Source organism: Podarcis gaigeae (genome assembly GCF_964106915.1).
Source record: "Podarcis gaigeae genome assembly, chromosome: 7".
NCBI lineage: Eukaryota > Metazoa > Chordata > Lepidosauria > Squamata > Lacertidae > Podarcis > Podarcis gaigeae.
In genome coordinates this window covers 53,111,496-53,131,846 of record NC_139683.1, presented here as the reverse complement: position 1 = coordinate 53,131,846, position 20,351 = coordinate 53,111,496, and the positions used below count along the sequence as shown (strand labels likewise).

At 39.4% G+C, this 20,351-nt stretch overlaps 1 protein-coding gene across 3 annotated transcripts in view; it reads left to right on the top strand.

Annotated features, from left to right (window-relative positions):
- Positions 1 to 20,351, top strand: part of RTTN (rotatin) — a 92,662-nt gene extending 72,311 nt beyond the window's left edge. For all 3 annotated transcript variants that reach the window (XM_083746834.1, XM_083746835.1, XM_083746833.1), the window contains exons 41-49: positions 4,163 to 4,268; positions 6,418 to 6,515; positions 7,697 to 7,777; positions 8,247 to 8,373; positions 12,316 to 12,518; positions 14,444 to 14,711; positions 16,923 to 17,026; positions 18,582 to 18,651; positions 19,828 to 20,351. In XM_083746834.1, the coding sequence (XP_083602960.1) occupies positions 4,163 to 4,268; positions 6,418 to 6,515; positions 7,697 to 7,777; positions 8,247 to 8,373; positions 12,316 to 12,518; positions 14,444 to 14,711; positions 16,923 to 17,026; positions 18,582 to 18,651; positions 19,828 to 19,907 (1,137 nt within the window). In that variant the 3' untranslated portion in view covers positions 19,908 to 20,351. The remainder of the gene's footprint in view (positions 1 to 4,162; positions 4,269 to 6,417; positions 6,516 to 7,696; positions 7,778 to 8,246; positions 8,374 to 12,315; positions 12,519 to 14,443; positions 14,712 to 16,922; positions 17,027 to 18,581; positions 18,652 to 19,827) is intronic.

Here is a 20,351-nt window from a genome sequence, read left to right as displayed (position 1 = left end):
GTAAATCCCACAATATTCAGTGGAGCATACTACCAGTAAGTGTAGGTTTTCAGGCTAAGTCTGAATCAAGCCCTCAGAATATCTGCTAAAGCTAGGGGTGTGGAGGAACATTATTTGGCTTTCAATGTAAGTTTATTTTCCTATTAAATGTAAGTTGAAAATCTCCTTTGTTATCCCACCCCTTTTTGCCCCTTTGAAATGAAATTTTGCTCTGAGACATGGCAGTGTGTTTGCCTTAGCTTTAGTTCCCTTAACTGCAATATTCAAGTGGTCTCAAAATATTGAAGCCAGTGTCTTTTAAATTTGATTGCTTTATGGACTCAAGGCTCTTGGCATCAGATACAGGATAATCCCATCCCATCTTAGCCACAGTGCTGTTAATGGTATTATAGCTGTCTATAAGCACCCTCTTTTCTTTTTCTTTGAGACCTTGGTAAAATATTCTCTTGCGTACTGCTGATCGATATCTTTGCAGAAACAATTCCTGAAGTATTTTACTTCTCTATTTCCCTGTGTAAATTCTTTCTTCTTTGATTTACTGCCATCAAAATCATGCTCTTAAGCCATGGAATAGCAGTAAAATACTGAAGCACTTCATGCCTTGCTATTCTCAGCTCCCTTTTTTACCAAGTCAATGCCTATAGTTCTGTTACCAAGCGGATTGGGCTTCTAACCCATTTCTTTTGAGCCTTTTATTCTTGCAGTGATTTCTTCTGTAGATGATGACTCTGGTGAAAATATTACTTCTGCTCAAGTACAAGTCAGAAAAATCTGCCAGACCTTTACTGTCTAGGACCAAATAGAAGTCAGAAGATAAGCAGATCTTATTTAGGATGTTATATTCATCAACTGGCTAGGGCCTCAAGCCTGTTCCTCTTCCAATTTCTTTCCATTAATATGACCTGCTTCAGTTTAAATGAAGCTAAAATAACTTCCTCTTAAATGACCCATTCAGTGTTTGCTATCTTCAGTCTAACGCTGATCCTAATTGTGTTGGAGGAGGAGATTATTTTAATGGGAATCAATGTTCTTGAGGCAGCAGGTCTGGATCCAGTGTATTTTATTGGGAATGCATCTTTTTATTTTCTGTAGGCATTACTTCCTATTTGCACTTGGTGAATTGAAATGTGCACGTTCAATTGTTTGTCTGTCCTCTCTGCATTCTTCCACTCTACCATGTTGCTTCCTCTCTCTGCTTGCATTTCTTAAGTGATAAAATAACGAAATAACAGCATATCCAGCAAAATGATTTTTTAAAAAGAATATTTATTATATTTACATACATAAAACAGGAGATTTACCCCTTATTATCCCCCTGTGCACCCGCATGCCCCCAATTTTGGCTCTGGAGGGTCAGGAGAAAACACCAGAATTGTTCCAAATAGCAAGCTGATATGCTTGTGCAGACAAAATGCTTGTGATAGTGCAGTAATTTCATCCATAGACTAACAGGAGGAGGGTTTCAGAAGTTTCACTTAAGGACATATATACATATGTTGTATATCTGTTTTTTGTTTTTTGTTTTTTGTTTTCCCCCTGCTATCCTGTGTCTGACTGTAACACAGTATGCGTTGACGATAAAATAAAACAGAAAAGCAAATAAAAATAATTTTAAAAGAACACACACACAAACACACATTCAAAAGTAAACTCATGAAGAAGTGTGTATTTATCACAAAAGATAGTAAAGGAAAGAAAATAGGAACATGAGTGAAAAGAGCTTAAGAGAAAGAGAAAAGCCCAAGTTGGGCTCCCATGAAAATCTTAAGCCATACAGGTGAACCCCATATGGGGACAAAGTGATTCCAATTCCTCTGTATGTGGATTAAAATTTACACAGGACTAACAATCCTGTTTTGTAGGCCAAGTTTGTGTAAATTTCCTCCCCTCCTCCCCACAACTTAAAAGAAAATAACAGATTTAGGGGGGGGGGGATTGGCTGCATACATTTTACAAGCCCTAAAATGTGGTTTAGTGTTATGAGCCTTGGGCTTGTGCTTTCCCCACCCCTGGTGTGGACATAATTTAAAATTGAAGTTTTCAGTTTTGTCTTTCAGTGCCATTTAGTATGTTGTTTGAACTGGACAAACTGTAGTCAATCTTAAATGGTTCGTTGAAAAGCAGCCCATACATATTTTTAAATAAGAATGAATAGAGACCAACCTACTTAAGAAGAAGTTGGCTCATTTCAGTTAACCATTGTTAGGGTCAACCATCGTTTTAGTGGGTTTTAACAACATAGCAAGCCATGGTTAATCTAAAACAGAAATGAAAGTTTCCAAAGCTCCTACGGCACAGCTGCAAGGAGCAGGGAGTACATGAGCCTGAGGTTTGCTGCAAGGTCTTCTTGTAATGTTAAAAACAACATCTGTTGTATAAAATCTATACGGTTTCAAAAACCATCTCATTGTAAGAGACAGCAAGAGACAGGAGTAATAAAGGAACAATCAAGAGGCAAGACTATATACTGATAAGTGCTGAGGTTGTGAGGACCACCCTTGCCTTCTTGTTTTGCCACAGAATCACTTTCCTTGAGCATCCTTTGTATCTTGGCTGTTGGATGCTAGATGTTTTTAAGGTGTCCCTGGAAAACTTGGGTTTTCCCCTTGCTATGTGACCATGTAACTTAGAGCAAACATCACTAGTTCTTCAGCTTCTGTGCCTTGGAACTCACATCTGGTGTTAAAGTTCCCCTTAGTATCCAGTTGGCTAGAGAACTGTGGCTAACCTATCTGCTGTGACAGGCATAGGCAAACTTGGCCCTCCATATGTTTTGGGACTACAACTCCCACCATCCCTAGCTAACAGGACCAGTGGTCAGGGATGATGGGAGTTGTAGTCCCAAAACATATGGAGGGCCGAGTTTGCCTATGCCTGTGCTATGACATCTGAGCAGACTTACCCACAGCTCCACTGAGGCAGAGATATCAGAGGTCAAAGGGGGGAATTTGAGGGTGGAATGAAAATATAGCCTACCTGGCTGGCAGGCTCTTTAACAGCTTGGTAATAACTCTGTCTCTGTAAAAGAAGTTTCCTGAAAAGGGCAAGTGACACTATTGCAGCGGCTGGATTCACATGCTGCTTTTTAAAAAGGCATGCAATTTCAGAGAAAGCAGTTAGAGTAGCAAAATCAAAGCTGGCACTGATGTAAGAGCCAGGTATATCGAACAAAGGAGACCAAAGAGGGCCTGAGGTTCACATCTAGAGAAGGGGAACAATAGTTTGAAATCATCTACATTGAAGATTTGATAAGTGTCATGACAAAAGGATAACTCATCATCACCTTTCCACTCACTGGTTATCAGCAGGAATAAAAAGGATGGCCACTTAAAATAGGAGGAACCTGTCAATCCAGTCACTTCTGTAGAAGTATTGGGTTAATTTGCAGATATTGCTAAGGGGTAAACTAGATGCGGCAGCTGAAGGCCTACGTGTTAGAATGTTAATGAGCTCCTATAAAGAGAGAGGGTAGTAAAGGCAAGAAGGGGTACTGCAGCCATTTTCCCCAGACCATTTTTCTCTTAGTGCGGACTGTAAGATGGGGAGTATCCCTTGCCAAGAGAGAAGCTGCTGTGGATACATTCCAGGGGGGAAGTGTGGGGCAGGGAAGGATTCAGTGACACCCTCCTGCCCGGCCAGTGGATTGGAAGAAGGCCATCAAATTGTGTCTGATTCCAGACAACACTGAGGACACCGCTATACAGCTGCAAATAAAACATTTTAAGTGTGTTTCAAGTACAATATACAATGTGTCACTAGATGGCGATGGTGAGCATTATGGAAAATTCAATGTATTTTAAAAAACTTTTTTAAAAAAAGCATTTTCTGAATTTTTTTAATATGTGTGTAGATTCCACCTGAGGCATTTCTCTGGTTCTAATCTCTGGGAATCGAATGTAGAGTCTGTTCTCAATGGTAGTATAGTTTTCCACCCCAAATGAATGGTGTTTTTTTTGGGGGGGGGGTTCCCTGTGCTGCCAAGTTTCATTGAGATTTAAATTTTATTATTTTGTACTGAATGCATTTTGTGTGTGATGAAGGACAGTCTAGGAAACCAGTAAGTAAATGTGTAAATGGAATTTGCAGACATTTAACGTGTAACTTCCTGCAGGATATGTTCTCTCAATTTTCTGTGTGGTAACCAATGTTGCTTTACTGGTAGAGCTATGAAGGAAAATCCTCTCAGGATGTGCTGAAGCGAGTTGCTGCCAGTGCTTTGCTTCCCCTTTTGGCTGTCAGTAAAAGTGCCCAGAAATGTGCTTTGGAAGGTGAGCTGCCTTGCTATAACACACACTGAGGTTCTCCTTATTGTGTAGGGAATGCAAAAACAGCCTTACACATCTTATTTAAAACAAGTGTTCCTAAGTCTACTTTTGGTGACATGCAAAACCAAGAGCAGGATCACAATCAACATTAGAACATGCTGGTTATGAGCATTACTAGAGAAATGGCACCACAACAGTTGGCTTTCATTTTGTCATGCATTTATAGGTACCATTAAACAGACTTATCTGCTCAAGTGGTTCTGGTTCAATGACGGATATTTTTAGAAGTTCTGAATTTATGCACGTTAGTGTCTTTTGTGTTTGTAAAAAGTCTGTCAAAATCGTATCCATATTTGTAATTGTAAGTGTTCATTATCTTCTCCTGGCCCTGAATAACCTGTTTATAGACACACCATAACCAAGCAGTGCATTTTGAATGCCCTTGAATCTATGAGAGCCTTGGAGTAAATCCCTTGTGGAGAACCTTGCATTTAGACAGTACAGTCTAGGTGGGAAAACACAAGGTTGATGTTGGCATGTATTTTAGCACTCTGTTTACTTCAGAAACTTGAAGAACCATTTTAAAGGTCTCCCGTGGCACCAATGTTAAGGTTCAGGCAGGAAGATCTAGTATTTATTGATGCCTGAGCAACCTCAGAGGGTTGCCGTTCCTCTTGCTTGCAAGTGAGCAAATAAGAACAAAATAAAAGCAGTTATTGGTATTCCTTGTGGGTTGGTTCCAAACTTGTGCCTCTGCAGATGGATGGGTTCCTTCAGTTCACAGAGAGAACCAGGACCCAGCAGAGCTCCCCAATGGAGGAAAGGGGGTGGTGGAAGATGGTTTTTACTGATCCCCTGTACCACCTCCCCATGTCCTGGAGGGTCTCCCCTCCTGCCAAAGGGGCTTTACAGGAGGCTGCAAGGAGGAATTGGTTAAAAAAAAAAATTACACACTGCGACTAGCTCCTCCCTCCCCTGTGAATGAAACCTAACACTGAGCAGCATACCTGCTGATAATTAATGATGTCATTTTTGTATGGTTAAATATTTGATAAGGATAGCATGTTTAAGAAAAAGCCAGCGAAATATTACATAGTGTCTCTAAAAAGAAAAATCATACAGAACAATAACATCCATATTTACAGAACCAAAGCAATTTACTTAATAATCCCTTTCCAGATGTGTGGTAAAAAAAAAAAAAAAGTCCCAAAACTTTCATGTCAGGGCCGAAGATGTGAATGGTTTGAGCCAGAGTTGCATAGGTTCTCAACCTACCGTTGTGTCTTGGTCAGTTGAATCCATAGAAAAGAAATAATTGTACATTGAAGACACACTCTTTAAACTATGAGCTAATTGTAAAATAAGTGAGACATATTAACTGCCTGTTGAAATCCTCCCAAAGTTACAGGATTTATCCAGCAAGCTAGCCATACCTTTCTCTAAGATGCTATAAGCTGTTAGGGGCCATAGCAAACAGTTTTCCAATGGACAGTCTACAGTTCCTGGTGGCCCCTGAGCATGTTCATTCCTCATTGGTCTAGTTTCCTTTTGTGGACTAGGGAGGGGCTCCCAATTTTTATTTGTTTTTTTAACTCTCTCTCCCGCCCATCTGCAAATGCCAGGATGCCCTGAGAATGACGATGCCTCCCTAGAGTCTGCTAATAGGGGGACTGATTGCTTAGTTTAATTCAAATGTAGTAACTTGAAATGTTAATTAGGCTTTGGGTACTTAAGCTTGTCATTTTGCATGCAGTATGTCACCTGAACACATTTTGTTGTTGTTGTTCTAGAAATAATATAATGCACGTCCATCAATATAAAATAAAATAGAAAATGTGACTCGTTGGTTACTGATAGAATGTCTTATACTTCCACATTTTGCAAGTACAGTGGTACCTTGGGTTACGAACTTAATTCGTTCCGGGGGTCCATTCTTAACCCAAAACTGTTCTTAAGCTGAGGCACGCTTTCGCTAATGGGGCCTCCCGCTGCTGCCGGCGCACAATTTCTGTTCTCATCCTGAGGCAAAGTTTGTAACCTAAGGTACTGCTTCTGGGTTAGTGGAGTTTGTAAAACGAGGTGTTTGTAACCCGAGTAACCACTGTATTTGAGTGTAGGCAGGTTTGTTGATAGAGTGCATTGTTCATTACAGCCAACCTAATAGAAACCTGCTTGGAACAGATAAAGCACATTCATGCACAACTGAACCTAGACTCCTTGAGGCCTGGAAAAGCAGTCCCTAGGAAAAAGGTAATTAAAAAAGAAAACTTGTAAAATTAATATTAAAAGTTTGGACTTTCTCCTACTGATGTTGCAGAGCACAATCCAGTGCATGTCTATGCACAAGTAAATCCCATTGTGGTAATTGGGGTTTACTCCTGAGTAAATGTTTTTGGGGCTTAAGAAAGAGTGTGTGGCATAGTGGTTAGTGTGTTGGTCTGGGATCAGAGAATCTTGAGTTCAAATCTACAATCGGCCATGAAGCTTATTTGGGGACTACATATCTTTAGGTTCCAAGAGAAAACATGCCTCTTTTCCCAGGCCTTTGGTTAATTAAACAATCTGTGGCCTTTTAAATTGGTCGGGGGGAGTTATTGTTTTTGTTTGTTACTCTGTTATGTCTTTTCATGGTTTTATATTGTAAACTGCCCTATGATCCTTGGATGATGGGTGGTATAGAAATTTAATAAATAAAATAGTGCCTTTGTACAATGAAGGTACTTTATTTAAGCTTCTGCCATTGTTTAAAGCCACCATTTTCAACTCAGTTTCCTTCATGTCCATTTTACTCAAAATTCTATTATTGTTTTATGCTTTATCCTTTTCATTGTCTCTCCCTTCTAGCTCCCACCCTATTGCCACTTTTGTTAAACAACCTGTCTTCACTTTTTTCCCCCCACCCCACCCTGATTTCATGCAAATCCAAGATTGTGATGTGGCACTACAAATCCCTCAGTGTGGTCTTGCTTGATAACATTCTTACATTTTTATTACATGTAAAGAGAAGAGCAAGAGCAGACTTCTGTTGAGCCCTTTTGAAAGTTGCTGTTTGTCCTTTCCCCTACCCAGTTTATCACCTTACTTTCGTTCCTTTCCATTGCACTTTTGAGAGCAAACCCTTTTATTGCCATCCAGTGAATTTGCTGTGTTTGAAAACGTAGCTTCCATTATGGATTCCATATTGTATCGCTCTTCCTTTATGTTCAGTAGAGCTGAAATGCTTCTTCTGCGTTAGATGAGCTTATTGAAATTCAATAATCTTTCCCACAGACAGTTAGAATGCCAGCATCTTAGAAAGCAAGGTGGTCAGGTGCAATTCCAGTGTGGTAAAATAAGTCCAGAAGCAAAAGGTGCTATATATGTCATATAAAGTAGTTTCTGGTTAGATATTGATGCTAAATCACTTTCTTTATTTCTTTTTGTTCTACTAGGATGATAATAACCTCAGCAAAGAAATAAAGCTTGTCATGCAGCTCCTAAGAAATTGCTTCTTTCGAAATGAATCCTGCAAAGTAAGAGATGTGGGGGCACATGCAACTTTCAGCTGAAAATGTTGGTGGAGGCAACTCTTCCAAGCACTAGCAGAAGCTTCTGGAACAATCTTCCTTCTGTCTTTACATCCAGGGGATTTCATTTTCTGGAATTTCAAACAATTTCCAAGATGTGTGGTGGTGGTGGTGGGGGTGATTCTCTTTACTGAATGTAAGTTGCAGTGTGTGCCTTCCCTCCCTCAGTAAATCTGAACTTACACTTTCTGTTGTATTTGAGTGTGGTAAGCTCAAAATGGCCTCTATACTCCGCTTGGTCGAATATGCAGTTGCCGATTTCCTTAGCCACAAGATGAAACATTATTGTATGCCTTTAAGTACCATATCTCACTGCTTCTATTCATTAGTTGTGAGGGTTTTAACTTTTACTCACAGTTTCTCTTATGAAAGTAGCTTTTCAGTATTACACTGTCCTCTTGTCTCTGTTCGACAGGCAGCAGCCCTTGGAACTCACCTTATCTCTGTTTTGCACGCTCTGTGGCCGTGGCTTTTAATGGATGACTCACTGATGCAAACAGCTCTGCATTTGCTCTGTGTCTACACGGCAAACTATCCTTTAGGTGGGTGACGAGTCAGACTTTTGTTTACTTCTTTATTTGTATATAAATATGTGTTCCACCCTTCTAGTGCCTGTACGCTATGCAGGGCAGCTAACAACACTTCAAAATAAAACCAAAAATGCCACAGAGGCAAGAGCTGCAGAAAAAACATCACAGTTAAACAAAACCTCAAGTCCTCTGCAAGGAAAAGTCTGCTGGTAATAAAAATGTCTTCCTCGGCATTTAAAAGACAGAGATGGGAGCCCCCATGCCTCCCAGGGCAAAGGGCACATGTTGGTGGTGTGGCCACCGGGTATATTTTGTACTGGAACAATCGCCAGAAAATACTAATCCTTTACTAATACTATCCTTTACTGTCCCTGTGCTATGCAAGTGAAAGTCCTCTTCAAATTCCCTACTAAACATGACTGGAAAATTTATATAATATGCACACATACTTCCTTAAAGGAATAGGTAGATATTGTAAAGTGGAATCAACTAACCCTGTTTGCTAACAGAACCCAGTGCAAAGGCTCCCACTAGTGCAACAGGCCCTCCCCTTCTCCCCACCCCCCACCACTTTGGAGGGTTGGGAGAACCCCACAATAGCATGCCAGGAGATTGTTTCATCAGCTGACTTTTGGTCAACTAACTTTTGCTCAGAGTAGACCCATTGAAATTTATGGACCAAATGATCATTAATTTCAGTAGGTCTACTATGTGTAGAAGTTAGTTGATTATGGCCCTGTGTTTGTATATAATATGGCTACCCTTTGATATCATTTATTCTTTCTACCCACTTTCTCCTCTCGTAGCAGTTTTTTAAAATTTATTTTAGGAATAAGCACAAAATAGTAATATAAGCACAGTATGTCTACACAGCATCCATAGGTACATTCTGTTAACAACCAAATTTTCTGTCAATCAGCAATACCTTTCATAAGACTTTTTTTGAGATGTACACTGACTGAACCTGTATGGAGAGCCAAATAATTTTTGCTAAATTAAATACCTACACCTAGCATGGCTAGGTTTTACATTACAGGAAATAAGAATACCATGAGTAGGCATCTGCATAGCTTCAGAATAGGAGGAAACCCAGGCTATGAAAGTTTCAGACATCTATTGTTTTGAGGAGAAGGACAGTGAACTTCATTGCATATAGCAGCATTGACTTTCTAATGTGGGTGATGAGTTCATGTTCTCAGTGAACCTAAAGTATGTGAATACATGAGGAGCTCTTGTCTCCTGTGGTTCAGTTTTCCACATAAACCTATAATTAGTATCTATGAGGTTGATGCTTATATTTCTATTTATGACAACTTTTGTATGAATATATCTAAATTGAAAGCATGATTGGGAAGAGTGGAAAATTTTATTTTGTTCTGTTGTCATAGAATATGAATGCATTTCTGTTTAAAAACAGCCTTGCCTTTTATATATTAAATAAACCACACTATCATAACAATTCAGCAATGTGGTATACAGCATACAAAATACAGTAACATCAATTGAAATATTAAGACACACAACCTTCCATTTCTGTTGTGAATAGATTCTGAAGACTGGTTTCTATGCACATCATTACAGAAGTAGCTTTAATTTCCTGGTAGTCTTATAAAACATTAAGTCAATTTAAATTATCTTTCTAGACATTGCAATGAAAAGCTGTGCATGTCCAAGGTTCTGCATGCCTGAGGTGGGCTTTAGACTTATGTTCTCAAACAACAGCCTTCAGTTTTTCAAACTAAACTGAGAAGACACTCAAACACAGACTGTAATGCAGCAGAGCATATTCAAAGAAAATACTTCAATTCAACTGGGCAGGCCATTACCTTAAGCATGCTTTCAATAGCATTTAGGGTCATGGCCATGGCTAGGAGCCTATGTCTGCAAACCAATTTTTATTCATACATTAAGCCAAATTACGTTCCTCAAGGCATATTCTGGGACCTTTCCTGTGCAAAAGTGCACCAGTGTAAAACTATTACTACTAGAGATGTCTCTGAATTTTATAACTCCTTGGCAACTCAAAATGCTCACCTCAAATATGAGATGAGTATTGTGACCCTCAGGTTCTTCTCTGGCTTGGATTTTAATCTGATTCAGAAAAGAACTTCACTCCAGCTCTATCTTACCCATCTATAAGTCCCCAACTACCCACCAGTTTACTGGTTGTGGGAAGGAGAGATCTGTTCTCTGTGCGTTGTTTTCCCCCTCACACCCTTCCAGGGCTTGATACTGCTGCGGTAGGAATCCAAGCATCAGGAGCAATTATGAAATGTAGTTTTCTCAGTTCTCCTGAAATCCAGAGGTACACCAGGGGTCAATTTGGCTGAGAATAACTTGAGAGGCTTTCAGGTTTCAAGGAAGGGGATGAAGAAACTGCTCTGCTTATTCTAAACTGATTTGAGGAGTACTGTGGGGGCAGTTACCAGTTAAAAAGAGAATCTCTTACAAAGCACAGAAGGACCCTTGTGTGGGCAGGAAACCACTAATAGTGAGTTTCAGCATCCTAAATTGTTTGGGTTATAATTAAACAATGTTCATGCTCAAACAGTGCAAAAATTAAGTGGGTGTGATCTCTTTAAGAAGTCTTATTATGTTTTCAATTTATTTGTTGCCTCTCACTGAAGCCTCAAGTGGCTCATCTTTGCAGCTCTTTATTTAACAGGCTTTACGTGATTAGATTTCCAAGATTTGATGGTGGAAAATTATTAATGCATTTATGTCAAGAGTTTTATGAAGATAAATTATATTTGCCACTAATAAAATTTGTAGATTGCATTAATATATGCTTTATCCAAAATGCACTTAAGATTGGATTGGGCCAACTTTCCACCTAGTCCAAATTCTGTTTTTGGCAGTGGCAGTGCAGAGGTGTCTCAGGAGTACTCACAAATGGCATGAAGACATCACCCACCCACCCCAGTTTGTCCCCAGCACCTGGCAACTGCCTCTGGACATTGAGAACATTTAGCTGCCCCATCTAACAGCATCTGGGATATCTATTCTCTAATGTCTAATCCCATTACTAAATATTCTGGCAGTAAATTGTACAGTTACAATTATACAATTGTAAAAGCACTTGTTCTCCACCTCCAGTGCTACTTTTTAAAATCATGATTTGCTCCCTCCAACACCAAACCTAGGTGGTGAGTTCCAAAAGGACTTGGGGCCACTGGAACAGGAGAAGGGAAATATCAACATGCTGAGGGGAACCCTGCAGGTGGGGAAAGAAACCCTAAGAGGACTAAGTAGCCTGATGAGAACTGATCATGTTTTGTAGCCACAGATTACTGGGAAGAGTGATTTAGGAAACAGTGGGGATGTGATGGAATGCCCTGCTTGCAGGAATCAGCTGGCTTGATCCCCTGAAACAGGAGGCAAGGACAAACAGCAATGTTGTTCTGAAGGACCATCTTGTAAAAACTGAATACGATTTGTTCTCGGAATTCTGTTAAACACATCTAGACATTTTAAATAGGGTATTATTGGTCCATGGACTGTCTGAATACTTCTAACCCGAAGAAAGGGAGTAAAAGCAAATGTGATAGAAACATTACATAATCACCAGTATTATCAAGAAAACTAAATATCCTATTTGTAATTCTTTATTGTATGGAAGTGTATCTAGATATGTACATGCACAACCCGTTTCTGGTTATTTTAACTGACCCAAATTTAATGTACTTCTTATTGAGAAGAAGCTTGAAGCATAAATTTTCTTCTCTGATCAACTTACAATAATTTTAGTAGAAAGCTGATAAAAAAGGCTGTATAAATACTTTAATGGTTCATTCATAGGTCTTGGTATGTTGTTTTGAAAATACATATTTCATAAATCATAATGAAATTGATAAGATTACATTTTTATACAAAAAAGATACATGTATTTATGGAAACTGTATATGTATATGTTTTTCCTGATGGTTAAATGCAACTGTGGTTCCATCTTTGAAGGCTGTGGTTCTCTGTGTTTGGCAAGCAGTGGATTGTCTCCTCTTCAAACAGCCCAACGAACAGCAGCTGGAAACTCTCTAATGCATAGCATTGTGAAGTTGGCTGCCCAAACCCCAGCCGAGAACAGCACAATCCAGCAGATGACCTTTAATCTTCTGGCTAACGCTGTTGTATCTCATGACTGCAAGGGTGTTCTTCAGAAGGTATGCATACATTTTATTTCTAAACTTCACAAAAAAGTTTAGGTTTTGCACAAAACCAAGTGAAGATGTTAAGACACTTATGTGGTCTGAACCAAGCAAAAAATTGTGAACAGAAGAAGGATGCTTAGGATGATGAATTGGAGGGTAAGTTATGGGGAAAGGCATAGCACACATAGGCTTGGTTCATACATCACATTAAACCATAGTTTATTTTAAACTATGGCTTAAAGTGAATAAGCAGTATGTTAGTGCACACTCCTCAAAAGCCCACATATAGGGATTGTAAGAAGATACAGTTATCATCAACAACAATGAAAAGTTTTGAAAAAAAAAGCTGTTTTCTATTATTCATCCATGTAATTTAATTGTTGGTTATGACAATTTGCAAAAACAACAACAACTACTGTATATGATTTTTTTTGTCACAGGACATTATTCATTTATTTTTTAAAAGAAAAGAATAGTAGTATAGGCATAATTTAGTTACTGATTTTGCATACAAGCCTAATTTAAAGACTTTGGGTTGTATTCAACTAACTTTGCTCAGTGTAGATCCATTTGAGTTAATGGATTGAAATTAATGGATCCTTATCCTGGAATATCTTGCTGTAGGATTGCTTCCTCATTGCTATATTGTGCACTCTGTTTTCCTGGCTGCTGTTTCAACTGCTGTACCCTATTCACCAGTTTCCTATGTTGCACATCGAAAAGTAAAATAATTAGGATAATATTTGCATACGGCTCCAACACATTTAAACATTAATTATATGCACTGTCAATATACTTTGTCATGTGACAACATTGCTTTTTGTGGAAAGGTGGGCCTCTATCCCTTGATCTTCATTTACATTCTTTGCTGCTTTGAAAAAAATGTCAGTATTGTTATCTCAAAAATGAAAAGCATGGGATGTGCCTTTTTCCAGAAATGATTGGCTTGCTTTGATGCAATAATTCACTTTTGAATAATACAGTAATTTCCTGCTTATGCTTGATGAACGCTGTCGGAAACTATAAAGCACTTAATCATTAGGGCAATTCCCTCCCTCATCTGTGAGCTCACGATCTTCACTGCTTCTTAGAGCAAGACAATGAGTGGAACAAGGAAATAATAGTCTCTATTCCTTTTGCCCATCAAGCAGAGCAGAAATGGGAATTGATTATGTCCTTCCTTCTGGTCTCGATAAGTTGGTTGTCATAGTACAGCATTCCACACTTAAAACTACTTTTAACTTTGCTATTACTATTATTGCTTGATTTCTGTACCAAAAATTTGGTTTACAGAATGTGAAATGAAATGCAACAGAATAAAATAAAGAGGCAAAAATACAAAAATGGGTCAGCTGATCAGAAAGTTATTTAAAAAATAATGATTCATATGTTAAGCTTTCTGAAGTAACTAAGTCTTAAATTAGTATGTACTAATCACCTGCTTAATGACACTTGTCTGCCATGAGGGTTGAGTATAGCTCAGTATTAACACATCTGATGACAATAATGTTTCCAGATTATAGTGCATAAACTGGATTGACTGAACAGTGTAGGAAGAGGAGGATTTTATTTATTTATTTTTACTGACTGCATTATTAATATCTGTTATGAAAACAGCATTCTAGTTTCAGGCTAGTGTTGAATTTTTCATAATTTCAGGAAGTTTGGGCAAATGGTACGTTCATTGTGTTCTGTTTTGTGCAGGCAGAGGTCATTCACTGAAGTGATGGTCAGGCTGAAGCAATAGATGAAAATATGCTACAATTTGAAGGGTCACTTGGGAGGAAGAGCTAATTTTGATAAACTGCAGAACAGTGTTTCTAGATCAAAGCTTCTGGAAAAATAGCTTATTTGAGGGAGGAAATGTATTTCACAGAAGAACTGTGAAATGGTGTTCTTCAGTAATGTGGTATGCTTTTGCCCCTGTCATATTCCAGAGTAACTTTCTGCAGAACTTTTTGTCGCTGTCATTGCCAAAAGGAGGAAACAAAAGCCTTGGTCCCCTGGCTGTTGCTTGGCTGAAACTCCTCTTGAATTTATCATTTGGAGAAGATGGGCAGCAAATGATTGTGAAGCTGAATGGTAGCTTAGATCAGCTTATAGAGATGGCCAAGTACAAACACCGAAGCCATCCATATACGATCCTTCTGATTCTGCACAACACCTGCTTTAACCCAGTCAACAAATCCAAGATACTGGCTAATGGTAGGTACTGATTGTTTAAAGTGTTGCCTTGATACAGCTATGCTATTTTATGGTAATGATAAATTGCCATATATATTAACCTTGGTGAGTACCATAGATTCCGGCGTACAAGACGACTTTTTAACCCCGGAAAAGAGGTTAAAAAGTCGGGGGTCGTCTTATACGCTGGGTATAGGTGGCACCGAGCGGAGCCCACCCCCCACTGCTGCTGTGGTGGCTCCGAAGCAGCAGCGGCGGCGGGCTCCGCTCCGCACCGGGAGAGAGCCGGCTGGCGCGGAGCAATCCCACTGCTGCTTCAGAAGCAGCAGCAGGAGTGGCGGGCTCCGCTCTGCGCCGGGCAGCTTTCTCCCGGCGTGGAGCTGCCCAGCGTATTAGGCGACTGGGCTTTTATGACAAACCCCCAAATTGCAGCTGCCAATTTGGGGGGTCGTCTAATACGCCCTGTCACCTAATACACCGGAATCTACGGTATGTCAGATTTTATATATGATTAAACTTGATTGAGAACTGTGTGTTAATTAAATTTATACAGTTGCTAATTGAGCATTTTGGAACTCTAGAGCAGGGAGTTGGCTAGGGCACTCCTGAAATAAATTTATCATATGCTGTGGCATGCCAACAAATAATTTATTTAAAGAACTTAGGCACTACCCTTTAGTGCTAAGCTGCAAATTGTGTGCAACTTAAAATCAGAAAACATGTACAGTGAAAGTGAAAGAATAGCATAAAGTTGCATTACGGTGGCTATAAAATCTGTAAAATTAGAAAAAAATAACCCAGCTAGAAAACAAGTTACATCCTACTATGAAACCTATTGGAATGCCTGAGTGTTTGTATTATAAAGTACTTTGCTTGGCATCAGGCAGCTTTTCACATGTGGACCATCGCTACCGAATCACCTGCTTCCTATGTTTGGTGAGGAACACCCAGAATGACTAGGCAGGCTGATGTGATAATATGGGCTGTCTTCTACCACAGCCTTTCCCAACCTCTGTTCCCTGGATGTTGTAGGACTACAACTCCCATCAACCTCAGTGCTCAAGGAGGGGAGGTGGGTTGTAGTTCAATAACATCTGGGGATCCAAGGTTAGGAAGTGCAGTGGTACAGTACAGTCCTTCATATAATTTGGTCCTCAGCTGTTTAGGACTTCATAGATCAGGCATATGCAAACTCGGCCCTCCAGATGTTTTGGGACTACAATTCCCACCATCCCTAGCTAACAGGACCAGTGGTCAGGGATGATGGGAATTGTAGTCCCAAAACATCTGGAGGGCCAAGTTTGCCTAGGCCTGTCATAGATAGTCACTTTGAATTGTGCCTAGATAGGGGTTAGTATTTTAATGGAAAAAGCATTCTTACGTCACTGCAAATTAGACCCCAGCTAAATGGATCCATAAGAAACCTGCACATATTTCGTGATCATATGGTGTGTGTGTGCATGTCTGTATACACATGTAGTGGAAGCAATGCAATGAAACAGAATTTTTATATGTTGCAAGGTTTCTCATGAGGGGAGGGGGCAACAGATGAAGCTACATGTTACTTTCTAACAGAACTCTTAACAGTTTTGATCGACAATGACCTTCATACTTGGAAAACTTTCTTAGGCAATCATTATTCAATTTTCATAATCTGCTTTAAATATAATAGAACAGAATCCTAATATTCTGAACATGGTGATAATGGAATGCCAAGTGTGCAGGTACATTTTGAAGACAGAAAAGCATGTGTAAGAAGCAGCAGAATAATGGGTTTTTGCCAGTGCAGGTGGGTTAAGATTGTCAGTGTCTTAATTGCTACCCGCTTGGCTTTTACTAAAGCATATACTGGTTTTTTTTAATTACTTAACAGAATTTATATGCTGCTTGATTGTAATAAAAGCAGTGATGTATCCATCTCTTTTCCACAACTTTTGGGTCTCCTAGGTAATTAGAATGCCTGCTTTGTAATTAAGATACCTGCAGTTTCTTGGCTTTACATGAAATTTAATACAGATTTATTTTTACAAAGAACACTTTCTAATGTCAGAAGTCAGGAGTGATTAGTTGAAAATAAATTATTCTGATGATATAAACCTACTGTACGTACAGTTGTAATATTTACCAGAGAAAAAAGAGACAAATTATCCACGGGAGTGAACTGGAGAAGCTGAAACGATGATATAATGTCCTTTTGTTCGGTGCATGTGTGGTCTTTTGTCTTCCTTATAGATAAAGCCATTGCACTGCTATCTGACTGTCTAGAAAGTGATAATCCTGTAGCTCGAAGAATAGGAGCATCTGCACTTTGGGCTTTGCTTCACAATTATCAGAAGGTTAGTGTTTTGGGTTCTGGTTTTTTTTTAAAAAAAAAAAAGACTGGATGTCTCTCTTTTGACATGTATGCACTGAAGCTTTGTAGCTTTTTCTTATGTTTTACATTATATATCTTACCTTTTCATTAGCATGGTCAATAAGACTGTACATCATATTTAAAAACGAAAGCTTGCAGCAAAATTGGCAGGTCTTCAATCATTTACTACATGATATTTAGCACCCCCAAGTCAATGACCCCTTTGGATTGCCAATCAACATGCTGCTATAATGAGAGAGGCCACAGTTGGAGAAATTCTTCATTTCTGTGTTTTGCATAAAAGCACAGGATGTAATCTTGACAATTGTTAAATTCCTTATTCACGTGAAATAGCAAGTCTTACACTGGGATTCTTTCCATTCAGCCTGTATCCCACTTTCTCTTTTTATTCTACCGCCATACTTACAATCTTTCCCCAAGGGTCCTTACCTTCTGCCTACCAGTTAGCTTCCCACTGTATACCCTGCCCATCTATCCTTGCCCTGCCAGTATAGTAGAACTAGCGTGTGGGATGCTTTAATCCCAGCCATACTGAAAACTGCCTTCTCACAGAAACTGGTCCTAGGGCCATTTTGTTTCTGACAACTTCTTCCTGAGAAGTTGGAGTGTTTGTGAGTATTCCTTAGCCTCATGCATCTTAAGCCATTGGCCCAAGTTTAAGGAAGTCCAGGTCAGTGATCTCTAAGAAAACATCCACTCCATGGCAGCTAATAAGGTTAAGATCGCCTTTTAGCTTCATGAAGTTTGATCAATGCAGAAGTGTAGAGCATTTTAATAATTTCTTCAGCTCTGTGGTTCTGTTACACCCCCACCTGTTAAGCACCTCTGAAGCTTACAGAGTCCTTGAGAACTAAGTACTGTAATTACCTGTTTTCAGAACTCTGTTCTGGGTTCCGTTTTCCTGTTTATGTCAGAGTGTGAAGAAACATTTCTGTTCTGCACCCAATTACACTTAGTGGAACTCCAAATGCTATTAAAAAGGAAATGGTGTCTGTTTCTGAAAGCACATATTCTTCCTCCACTCTCAGCCTCTGCATGCAAGCTGCGAGGTACATAATGAATCAAATTATCACTGATAAATGGCAACATAATGCATCTTATTGTAGGTTATGTGATGCATGGCTTTAAAATACGCTCCTTATTGTCATGTAACAGGCAGCCCTATGCTCATTCCAGCACCATTGCATCCAGCAAGAAGTTGGCAAGTGTGTCACACAGCATCTTAATATTCAAAGAGGAACTTTCTGTTATGCTGAGCTTTGCAAACAGCCATGTTCAGGGAGATTGTGGCTCCTTTTATTGGCTGTATTTCATTGAACTCTGTTCTCTTCCCCCCTCCTCTGCCCCACAGCGCTATGCACAATGGTGTGCTCACATGTTGCATTCTTAAGTATCTGAATGTCATAGCTTTGTGGCCTGCTGCCAATAAATGACTGCCAAGGAGAAGGAATGATCTTAAGAGCATCGGCACGGGGGAGTTAATACAGTCATTGGATTATTCTTTCTTTGTGCTACAGGCAAAAGTGACTTTGAAGAACCCATCAATAAAAAGAAGAATAGACGACGCCTTCCTTTCAGTCAAGAAAAGTACGTTTTTAACGGAGAAAATTTGGTTTTCCATCTCAAAAGGAGTAGCAGCTGATGCGGGGATTGTTTTGCAAACAGCTCATCAATATTCAGTGTGGCCCACAGAAACAAACACATAGTATGCAGTACTATTTTAAATGAATCCCACTGAGTTCAATGGAGCTTGCTCCAAAAGGAAGTGCGCACAGGTTTGCAGCAATGTCAACAAACCTCCTGAAGCTTTGTGTTCTTTGGACTGTACTTTTGACATTCATAATGTGCCTTAAAAGAAAAAAGAAAAACCTTTTTACATGAACTAGCTTAGATTAGTGTGTTAGTACTGAATATTGGATATATCTGTGTACTTGCCATAGCTTTTCCCCATTGCATATTGCCTAAAATCTTAGAGAAAAGGTACAGTCAAAATTAGCCTTTTGAATAGAATCTTGCATGTCATGAGCATATTAAGTTTAATTCTGAGAAAGACTAAGACTGGGTTAGACCCTTACTAAGCTTCCTTTAGTGGACATGGAAGGCTGCTCTTTAGGGTTGGGGTGCCCAGAGGAGAAGCATGAGTGGTAGTGCTTGAGTGCCCTTGTATTCCAGTGGGAGCCTCCACTAGACCAAAGTTCCTTCCATAAACATTTTCACAGAGCCTGCTTTTGAGAGCTCTACCTAATGTAGTTTGATCAAGGAGGCCAGTATGTTCTCAAATGTGATTTCCAGCATTAGTTATATAAAATTATCGTTGGGCGATTTGGGGAAGAGTTTAGCTTGGTACTAGAACATATGCTTTGCATGGGAAAGGCGCCAGGTTCGGTCTCTGGCATCAGGCAAGGTTGGTAAATACTCACTTTCTAGAACCCTGGAGAGTTGCTGCTAGTTTGTGTAGGCCAGGGGTGGGAACCCCTAGCCTCTGTAATCAGTGTAGACCTACCTCAATGAGCCAGATAAATCAGTGATCTGGCATGTGCTGTTATAAACCAATTATGGTAGTATGCTTTCTGAAACCAAAGGCTTAATAGAACTTCTGCTCTGATAGTTGCTTTAAAAAAATACAAAAGGTTAGAAGGACCTGCCTTTTTATTGTTACCTTTAATTATCAGATAGATAAATTGCAAACACCTGATGTGATGTGTGTGGTTCTCTTCTCTCTCTCTCTCTCTCTCTCTCTCTCTCTCTCTCTCTCTCTCTCAGCTCTTCAGCAACAAGAAAACCAGCAAGATGCCTATCACTTCAAATGCCTGGAAGCCCTTGTGCTGCTTCTCAATAGCTAACAGTAGCAGTGTTGCAGAGCTGGTTCCCTCCCCTTTTGAAGGACACCAGAAACCCTAATGGAATCTTAAATCCACTGAGTGGAAGAAATCTACCACTAAAGAATTATGTTAATTCTTTGTACTGAGGATCCTGTGCCACAGAAACTCCACAAAATGTGTTTGTCTGTGGCAACCCTGTTCCAGTGCCTTGATGCTATAAGAGGCAAAGGAAAGAATGAAATATAAAGCATGGATTTTTAACAATGTACATCATATTTTTATTTTTGATATATTTTACACACACTTTTTGCAGTGCCTTTACACACGTTTGCTTTTAGAAGACACGCTGCTCTTCAGCTGAAGCGTATTAATTATATATAAGGAGGCATAGCACTTATAATATAAATGATGTAAAACATTTTTTCCACAATGTCTGAACTTGTATAAATAAAGATGTCACCAAAA